Source organism: Phyllostomus discolor, chromosome 9, assembly GCF_004126475.2.
Source record: "Phyllostomus discolor isolate MPI-MPIP mPhyDis1 chromosome 9, mPhyDis1.pri.v3, whole genome shotgun sequence".
In the NCBI taxonomy this organism is placed as follows: domain Eukaryota; kingdom Metazoa; phylum Chordata; class Mammalia; order Chiroptera; family Phyllostomidae; genus Phyllostomus; species Phyllostomus discolor.
In genome coordinates, this window is record NC_040911.2 from 84,359,904 (window position 1) to 84,370,007 (window position 10,104).

At 54.3% G+C, this 10,104-nt stretch overlaps 1 protein-coding gene across 1 annotated transcript; it reads left to right on the forward strand.

Annotated features, from left to right (window-relative positions):
- Positions 1–919: 919 nt before the first annotated feature.
- LOC118496811 lies at positions 920–7,580 on the forward strand. The gene is made up of 5 exons (XM_036009681.1): positions 920–1,029; positions 2,483–2,570; positions 4,156–4,320; positions 4,891–5,022; positions 7,337–7,580. The coding sequence occupies exons 2-5, from the start codon at positions 2,483–2,485 to the stop codon at positions 7,471–7,473; spliced, it is 522 nt and encodes a 173-aa protein (XP_035865574.1). The 5' UTR covers positions 920–1,029; the 3' UTR covers positions 7,474–7,580.
- Positions 7,581–10,104: the final 2,524 nt, after the last annotated feature.

The window sequence follows — 10,104 nt, forward strand, 5'->3', positions numbered from 1 at the left end:
TTCTTTAACATAAACTCCAAGATCCACACTGTGGCCTACGATTACCTGCTCGGTGGTCCAGCCCCACTCCAGCGCTCCCCTATGCCCACTGCATGCTGGCCAAGATCCCCTTTCTCCACTCTTTGGCCACGTCTGTGTTTTTCTGCCCCTGAGCCTCTGCACAAGCCTTTTTCTCTGCGTGGAGGTGGGTTGTAAGGCCTATAAGGGCAGAGGTTGTGTTTGGTTCTCTTTGGTTCCATATCCTGACCTGGTGAACAACAGATAATAAACGCCAGCTGTAATCTTAATAAATCATTCTTGAATAAATGTGCTTGCTGCTCTTCTACTGACTTAATCTTTACAACAGCTAGGTGAGGGGGGAACTATCATTAAATCTTTTTAAAATATATATATTGTAGAAAAGAAATCAGGAACTCAAAGAAGTTAGGCCATTTGTTGAAAGCCACATAGCTATGATTTGAACCCCAGAGGAGGCTCCCCCACCATTGGGTATGGGGTTGTGGGTGTGAGGTAGTGCACCACGGGCCAGCTTCCAGCTTCCAGCTTCCAGACCCTGTGGGCTCCCGGGACCAGGAGGCAAAGGGGTCGGGGCTGGAAAGGGGGCATTAGACTTGGCTCTGCAAAGTCCCTAAAAGAGCATTCCCAGTGGAAGGAACAGCAGGGAGCAAACTTGTGGAGGCAGGAAGATCCAGCTCTTGGAACTACCCAACTGGACGCTGGACCAACCAGGAAACACGGCCAGTTGCATCCTAGGGCGCAGTCAGCTGGGGGTCTCCAGAGGCAGGACGCCCATAGGTGGCCAGTCACTCTGCAGCACCTCTCTCCAGGCTGTGGCCAGGACCCCTCAGGGAGGGGAGCTGGGCGCTCCCACGTCCCTCTGGGGCAGGACGTTCCCACGAAGGGGCGGCCTTGGGAAAGGCTGGGGGCGGGTCCGGGGGCGGGCGCCGCTGCTCCAGTCCCTCCGCAGCCCATTCTCAGCCACTGGCTCTGCCGCCCTGGGTCTCGCTCTCCCTGCAGCAGAACTGCGAGGTAAGTGGTTGGGAGAAGCCCCTGATTCCCAAGCCCAGGAGAGTGGGGAATGCAGCTTGGACCCCGGCCCCACATGGTCCCTGCCATGGAGGAGGGGGAGGGGGCTTCTGGTAGCTCAGAGTGGAGGAGGCCCGGGGAATTATCCCCTGTCCTCCTGTGGGTGGGGAGGGGGCATCTCTTTCCTCAAACGCAGATGACTCCGTCCCTCTCCCCACATGCGGGGCTCTCCCACCCATTTACCACTGACGGGGAGCCCTGCCTTCCCAGATGCCTTCCCACACACGGTGTACCCCTCCCTTTGGGTGTCCCCTCCCCAGCTTCGAAGGGCCCTTTCTCCTTCCAGAAGTGGGATACCCCTTTACTTTCTCCAGATGTGTGCCCCTCTTCCTGCTTCTGACCCATTTTGGTCCTCTGACTCCTCTAAACTCTCTCCCCACCCCCGCGGGATGTCAGTCCCTGAGACTCCCCATCCCCTAGGGGGTTGGGCTCATCCTGTCCTCCCCTCGCACAAGATCCAGCAGAGCAGGCTCTCCGCGCACGTAGGCAGCCAATTAAGGGGGAAGGGGTGGGGGCCCGGCCGTCTGGCAGAGACCAGTGGCAGATGGCCCTGCAGGGAAGAGAGGTAGCTGTGGGATCTGCTTCCTCCCTACCTGGACTCCCACCCCATTTCCTGCTGGGGGGGGGGGGGTGCGGGGCGGGGGGGAGATCAAACAACTGGGGCTAAGCTTGGGCAGGAAGCAGTACCCAGGCTCCCAGCCCCAAACTACTCAGACCTGTGCCTTAAAAATTAGGCCTTTTCAGGCCCTGGCTGGGTAGGCCAGGTGGTTCGAGCATCTTCCCACTACATAGGGCACATACAAGAATCAACCAATGAATGCGTAAATAAGAGGAATAACAAATTAATATTCTCTTTCTCTAAAAAAGTCAATAAATAAATCTTTAAAAACTTAAATTAGCCCTGACTGGTGTAGCTCAGTGGATTGAGCACCGGCTGGGAACCAAACGGTTGCCAGTTCAGTTCCCAGTCAGGGCACATGCCTGGGTTGCAGGCCAGGTCCCCAGTACAGGGCACTCAAGAGGCAACCTCACAGTGATATTTCTCTCCCTCTCTTTCTTCTTCTCTTCCCCTCTGCCTAAAAATGAGTAAATAATTTTTAAAAGAAATATAACATATTTAAAAAAATTTTAAATTAAAAAAAAATTAGGCTTCCTGCCTCTTCACAAATGGCAAATTGAGGTCCCAGGAGGGAGCTCCCAATCTCTAGGACCCCCATTTACACCCTCCCCCCATAACCCAGGGAATCAGACACAATTAGAAGGGCCAGGGGTCTGGGGGGCCCCTTGAGACCCTGGAACCTGCCACCACCACGGCTAGGAAAATGGTTTCTCCATCTGGGCCTTGAGGGGTAGGGGCAGAGGGCAACGTGGGACCTCATTTGCATACAACCCCCAGATGTTCTTCAGAGCTGCCTGGAGCTTCGTGCTGGGGAAACAGAAAGGAGGACTTGGAATGCGAAAGGTGCACAGCCCAGGAGATCCTGGTAAGACCTAACTCCAAGGCAAGGGCAGGAGTTCTGTCTGCAGGCTGTGCCCTGTCTCTTCCATGCCGCCCTGGGCCTACCCCCAAAACCATTTCCCACAATCCCAGCTCTGAGTCTAGCAAATGGAGCTCCAAAGGCAGGCAGACAGCAGCCCCTGCATTCCAAGCTTCCTCAGAGCCTGACCCCTAGACTTTGGTCCACTGAGGCCTTTGTGTCCTGAGGTACCAATGCCGACCAAACCTGGGACCTCCTGTCCAGACCCTGGGATCAAGGCTAGTCAGAAGGAAGAGGCTGCCCTCACTGGTGTGGCTCAGTGGATTGAGTGCCCGCTTGTGAACCAAAAAGTCACAGGTTTGATTCCCAGTCAGGGCACATGCCTGAGTTGTGGGCCAGGTTCCCCAGTAGGGGGCGTACAAGAGGCAACCAATTGATGTATCTTTTGCACATTGATCTTTCCCTCCCTCTCCTTCTCCCCCTCCTTTCATTTTCTCTAAGAAGTAAATAAATAAAATCTTAAAAAAAAAGAAGAAGAAGAAGAAAAAGAAAGAGGCCTAAAGCAGGAGAGACTTCAACCAGATAGCAGAAGGATCTTTCTGATTGATTGATTGATTGATTGATTGATTGATTTATAAAGAAATAACATTTATTGAGCTCTTACTGGGCACCCCAAGCTGTGATAAATATTTGATACAGATGAGCACATTTAGGCTTCACAACAACCATGTGAGGCAGCGGCTATGTTATTATCTCCATTCCTCAGATGAACAAACTGTGGCCCAGAGACCTAGATATTCAGAGAGCCAGGGCTCCCTGCCCAAAGCAGTTCCAGTGCTATCCTGGCAAGGTGATACCAACACCGTCCTTGTGGGCATGTCTGGTGACGATAGACAGAAGCTTTGCTGAGATTGTCCTAGTGCCCCGACTTTATCCTGGACCCTTACACGGAGCCCTCCAGGGCTTAGCCATCAGAGAGAGCGTCCCGGAATGGAAGCTGCAGTGAACCAACCTCTCTGTTTGCCTGTACACTTTACAGAGCATCTCCTGCCTGCCAGCAGATTGAAGCGCAGTGAGGTAGAGGGGCTGGCGGGAGCTGGGGTGGAGAGGAGCTGAGCTTCACACCCAGCCGACTCCGAAGCTGTGCCCTTGATCCTTCGTTAAAGGCATATGGGCGTTGTTTTACAGTTTACAGAGAAGTTTCACATCTGTCAGCTCGGGTTCCTCACACTGAGCCTTTACCCGCCCGTTGCCTCTGCCCGACATGCTCTCTTCACCACAGTCTTCCCAGAGAACACAGGGGTTGAATGAAGCCAGGGCTGCTGAACTGCAGCCCTGGCCCCACTCCTTCTGGTTCTGTGAATTTCAGCAAGTCACTTGCCACTCAGTTTCTTCATCTGTAAAATGGAGATAACAGCATCACCTGGCTCAGAGTGATGCGGAGTAAATGAGCCAACTCACCTGACGGCCTTCGAATGGCTCCTAGCACACAGTGAGGGCTCAGTAAATGCAGCCCTCTCTATTAAGACCCTGGTTAGTGCTGGAACATCCCCGGGGAGGCCTGACCTCGGCTCCTTCCTTGTGCCCGCAGCCCCCAGCAAGGGGAAGGTGCCTGCCTACACCAACTACTATGCCCAGCGCTCCTACCCGATGCCAGATGAGCCCTTCTGCACAGAGCTCAGTGCCGAGCAGCGGGCCCTGAAGGAGAAGGAGAAGGGCAGCTGGACCCAGCTGAGCCACGCCGAGAAGGTGGCCTGTAGGTCTCGGAGTGGGACTGGCTGGGGAGAGTGGGCTGGGGGTGGCTCTGCAAAGAAGAGCCTGTCAGGGAGGAGTGGGAAGCGTGAGCCCCCACCCAAAACAGCCAGGAACCCCCAAACATGTGAATGCATACCCCAGGGGGAAATTCATTCATTTGTTTTTTTTTTTATTCACTTTCCAGCTGGCTTTGAGGAGGAGGGTGCTGCTAGGTAGCGCAAACAGCATGGGGAGGGATACGGGAGCAGCCGGGAATGGAGGGTCCTGGCATCACTGGGCGGTGTGAGGGGACAGAGCAGAGAGAGGCCAGGGCTGTAGGTGAGGGAACAGGGGGTCTGCATGACCCCAAGTTCTGCCCACCAGAGGTGCCCTGGGCTGATTTTAATATTTGGAGCTTTGTTACCAGCTTCTGGCCACACTTTGCATACAGTAGATGCTCAGGAAGAATTAGCTGAATGGACAGCATTTGCTGCAGGGAGGGGGAGGCTGGAGATCCCCCAGAACGAGAGTTGGCCTGGGGTCCTTGAAACGGCTGCACCTGTGGCCCCCACCCCCGCCCCCCTGCCTCCAGTGTACCGGCTCCAGTTCCACGAGACCTTCGCGGAGATGAACCGCCGCTCCAACGAGTGGAAGACAGTGCTGGGCTGTGTCTTCTTCTTCTGCGGGTTCACAGCTCTGCTGATCTGGTGGCAGCGGGTCTATGGTGAGTGGCAACATCTCACGTGGCTGCCGCCCTGGGCCACATCCTGTGGCTGCAGCCACTGGCCAAGCTCTTCTAAGGGAACTGTGCTGGCACTTATCCGGAGTTTTCAAAAGCTCCCCAGAGAGGCGTAGGGTGACAGGCAGAGCACAGCTGCCTGAGTGGGTGGGAGTGTAGGGACGCTACCTCTCTGGGCCTCAACGTCCTCACCTGTCAAACAGGGATGATAGCGCCCATGTCTCAGGGCTCGTGTGAGGGTTTAATGAAAAGAGCTGTAGGCCAGTGCCTGGCACATGGTTATGAGTGGCATGGTTGCTGTAACTCAGGATATGTGGTGAGGGCCAGGAGTGTTCAAGGCTCTCTGAGGACCCAAAGGGGAGAGAGAAGGAATCCTAGAGGGCCGTCCAGACAAAGGCCCACTCCAGCAGGCTGCTACTAAGCATGAATTTTTCAGTACATTGTTTCAGCTGCTGTAACAAAGAGTCCACACATACAAGAGCTTAAACAAGATAAAGCTCTCTCACAAAAATAGGCCAGGGGGAGTACAGGGACTCCACAATGTCAGGCTTCTTGTGTCTTCTCGACCCTTAACACACAGCTTTCCTCCTGACCGGCAAGGTGGCTGCTCCGGCTCCTGCCACAGAGCCAACATTCCAGCCAAGAGGAGTGGAAGGGGGCATGCACTGCTCGCTGAGGTTCCGAAGTTGCACACACCACTTCTGCTCACATTCTGTTGGCCAGACGTGATCATGTGATCATGTGTATCCACAAGGAAAGCTGGGAAGTGTAGTCTTTAACTGGGCCATCACATACCCAGCTGACCATTTATCACTGCAGAACAGTGATTTTTGGCTGGTGTCCCGCAAGAGGTACATGGATGTGCCGCAAGAATGTGCAATACCTAATGTCCTTAAATCGTCCAACGAAAACAGTGGCAATAGCCAACATAACAATGGCCGTCTGGTGTGAATGAATCAAAATTATACCTATTTTTGTTTTGGTCAGGTCAGCCAAAAATATATATTTTTGGTGTGCTGCAGAGTTTTAGTAATTAGCTTATGTGTGCCATGAGATGAGAAAGGTTGAAAATCGCCGCTATAAGAAGGGCGGGCCAACCATTTCTTACTAAGAAAGGTGATTCACCAGGTGCGGTTCCTGGCCCAGAGCTTCTCTTGGGAGCTTGTCAGACGTGCACGTTCCCCGCCCCACGCTGAAGCTACTGAGTCAGACGCCGCAGGCCGGCAGTGTTTTAGCGGCCTCTGGGGGGCGCCCGTGCCCACGCCGGCCTGGGAAGCGCTGCTCTGGAAGAAGGGAGAGGATACTGAAGGGGCGCTGGCCGTCTGGGACTCCACTGACGGTAGCTCTGGTGGCCTCACCTCGTTTCTTCTTCTGTGAAAGTGTGACGGGCGCCCCTGCCTTGGATAAGAATGAAAGGAGAAAGGCTTTGGGACAAATTCTAGTCCAGCCCCACGTTTGGTGCTCATGGGTGCCCGTGAAGATCTTTCCTTTCCTGCCCTCCCACTGGGATAGCACGTACCAGCCGCGGGGCTCAGGCAGGCTGAGTCAGCCGCGGGGGCAGAGGGGCCAGGGAGCAAGACTCAGGTGCTGTGGCCCTCCGGCCTTCCCGCTCCACGCGTGAATGCACCTAAGACGCCCCATGAGTGCTTCAGCCTTTGGGTTAAGTACTGTCCTCCCCAGACTTTGAAAGTGAACACCCACCCCCTCCGATTCCCAACCCCCTTCAGGAAGTAAAAGAAACGATCTCCCGGACTGCGGACGGCTCCCAATACCTGGGAGCACACTCAGGGACTATAATTATAGTAGCTACCGTGTACCAGGGGCTTAACATCCGCCCTGCATCGTACAAGCTGTTTTATAAATACTAACTCACTTAAACCCCACAGCCCTCGTGGATAGGACCTGGTTTTGACAGGTGGGGAAACTGAGGCTCCGAGAGACACAGTGACTTTTTCAAGGTCACACAGCAAGGGAGTGGTGGATGTGGGGTTTGGGTCCAGACAGACTTCAAACCCGTGCTCCTGCAACCACTGGGCCGCACAGTAGGCGAGGAAACTGGGCTCAGAAGAGGAAGGACTTTGGCCGGGTTCCCACAGTGAATCTGAGGCAGAGCTGGAATCGGAACATGGAGGTCCAGGGAGTGGACTTTAGGGAGTTTGCGGGCAGGGGAGCATGCAGACAGGGTGGAGGGGGCTCCTCTGCGCAGTGTACCCTAACTCTGTCACTGGGGGCCTTGGCTCAGGGTGGGCCTGGTAGGGTCCTGAGCTGCCGCCCTCGGTACCCCGTGCCTTCCCTGCAGTGTTCCCCGAGAAGCCCATCACCCTGACGGATGAGTGGAAGGCCCAGCAGCTCCAGCGCATCCTGGATATGAAGGGCAACCCTGTGCAAGGCCTGGCCTCCCGGTGGGACTATGAGAAGAAGGAGTGGAAGAAGTGACACCCTAGGCCACTCCCCTGGCTGCTCCATGCAGGCCCAGAGCCTGTGGAGCACCCCTACCCCTCTCCTTCACTCCAATAAAGCTGGCCTATTCTCTCCTGCCTTAATCTCCACCTCAGTCTGCGTCTGCTATAAAGCCTATGCTATGCCTAAAATTAGGCAGTATAGTAGGTGAAGGGCAAGAACAAGCCACTTTCCAGGGGGTCAGAGCCCAGATTGTCCGGGAGGACTTCCTGGAGGAGTCGAGGAGAGCACTGAGTCTTAAAGGATAACTGGGATCAGGAAAGGCAGGAAAGAGAAGGGAAAGCGTTCCAGGTGGAGGGAAGAAATGGCTTGAGTACAGGCAAGGACACCCTTTTACTCAGTCAGTTAACAAATACTTCCTGAGCATCTACTGCGTGCCAGGTACTAATCCAGGGCTTGGGGATGCAGCAGCGAACAAGGAAGACAGTGCCTGGCCTCACGGAGGAGACTCTTCATTACAGGGAGGGACAAAAGGTGAGTAAGTAAGTGTAATACACAGTATGTGGCATGGTAATAGGTGCTATGAAGACACAGCCTGGCTGGCATAGCTCAGTGGATTGAGCACAGGCTGCGAATCAAAGTGTCGCAGGTTCGATTCCCAGTCAGGGCATATGCCTGGGTTGCAGGCCATGGTCCCCAGCAACCTCACATTGATGTTTCTCTCTCTTTCTCCCTCCCTTCCCTCTCTAAAAAATAAGTAAATAATTTTTTTTAAAAAAAGACACAAACAAAGCAGGATAAAGGGACATAGTTAAAGGGCAATGGGGGGCGGGGGCGGGGAGAAGGCCTCTCAGTGCTGCCTGATAGGGGCCGCCTGGAGCCGGCCTGTAGTGCACGGGTTCTTGACTTCAGGTAGGAGAGATTTCACAACACGAGTTCAGGTGATTTCGAGAGTATGTTTCCTGAGGCTGGGGACGGTGAAACAAAGAGATTTAGGGTAGAGGAAATAATGGGAGAGAGCCTAGGCCGGGGTGTCACACTCATGTTCACCGGGGGCCACATCAACCTCACAGTGGCCTTCCAAGGGCCAGATGTGATTTCAACTCCTTAACAGTTGAGGAGTAGTTACAATTATACAGTCCTAAAATTATTTCGGCCCTCGGAAGGCAACCTCGAGGCTGACATGGCCCCCAGTGAAGATGAGTTTGGCGCCCCCGGCCCAGGCGGAGCTCTGTGGTGGCTCCCCAGAAGCGTGAGGGGAAAGGAGTGAGCCACAGCGGGCTGCTGTGAGCTCGCCGGGGAGTCAGAGAATAGGGGGGCCCCCCTGAGACAGAATCAGGGGTAAACTGGGTTGAGTTGTTGCTGCCCGCTGCTCCCCTGGCTGCAAGTCTCCTGGGGACCCTCAGCGTTTAGGACGAAATAAAGTTCCTGCAGAGAGGGGGCGTGCTGCTCTAAAGACAGCCCGCACCGGTCTGTGTCCTGAGGGCTTCCTATCCCTTTTTTCCCTGTGGGCGACCATCTTGGGGGAAGGTTTCAGCAGAATACTCATCAGATTTCCCGGGCATAAAGGGGTTTTGGAAATATTCTCTGGTCCGTTCTACTGTTTTACTTTTATCTTGGGTCTGTCTGGCTTTTAATGGGGTTTTTGTTATCTGTTCCCCTGACTTCATCTGTCCTTGGGTTTAGCTGGCACAACTGGCATCAACAGGCTCTCTGTTCTCTGTCTCCCACACCGGGGAGATTTAAGCTGTGTATTGTTTGGCGAGGGAGGAGAGGTACATGCCATTCTCTCTCCAACGTCCTTCCTTAGGGGAGATAAGTGCTTACGATTCACCAGCTGGCTGTAAGTTGCCCAGACTGTTTGGCCTCGTCTAAGTTTCCTGTCTAAGTTTCCCCATGCCACTTGCTCAGGAACTTTCCCAGCTTTTCACTACCCTGCCTCATGAGGAGGTGGTATTTGAGAAGAGGTCTGAATGAAACGAGGAAACCAGCCTTGTAGCAGACATGAGCAGCAAGCAGCAAAGCCCCTGAGGTGGGATTCTGGTTTGCATGTGGACTAGAACTTCAAGGAGGCCACCCGCAGGCCCTGGAGTGGAAGGACTTGCAGGGCAGCAGGAAGGCCTGCGTTGGGGGGAGGGTTGGTCTTGAGACAGAAAGCAGATTATATAAAGCTTCACGGGATTTTATTCTAAGTGTGACGGGAAGTCGCGCCAGTCTCGTCCTCTGCGGAGCAAATGGCAAGAAAGAATGAATGGTCGGAGATGTGTTGCGGGTTACGCCTGTGAGGGATAAAGGAGACGGGCAGCAGGAGGAGGGGGGAGACCCTATCAGACTGCGACGCACACCTGGCGGCTGCGCGAGGGCACAGGGAAGGAAGGAGGGCTGGGCGGGAAAAGCCTCAGACTGCTGTGCGCCAAGTCTGTCCCAGTCCAACTAGAAGACAGCAGTTTAACAGGGGCTATTTAATATAAAGAATTATTAAGCTTACACAAGACAGCAACTATAAAGATATAAAGATAACGTTAAAAAGTATCTTAGGGAGCGCGCCCAAGGAAGAACACATTTGGAAGGGGGGATGCCTTCCCGAAGCTGGGGTTCAGACCTCACTGGGGAAGGCGTGGTTGGAGTCCGCCGGGTGGCAGAGAATTCTGCTGGGTTGGCAAGGCC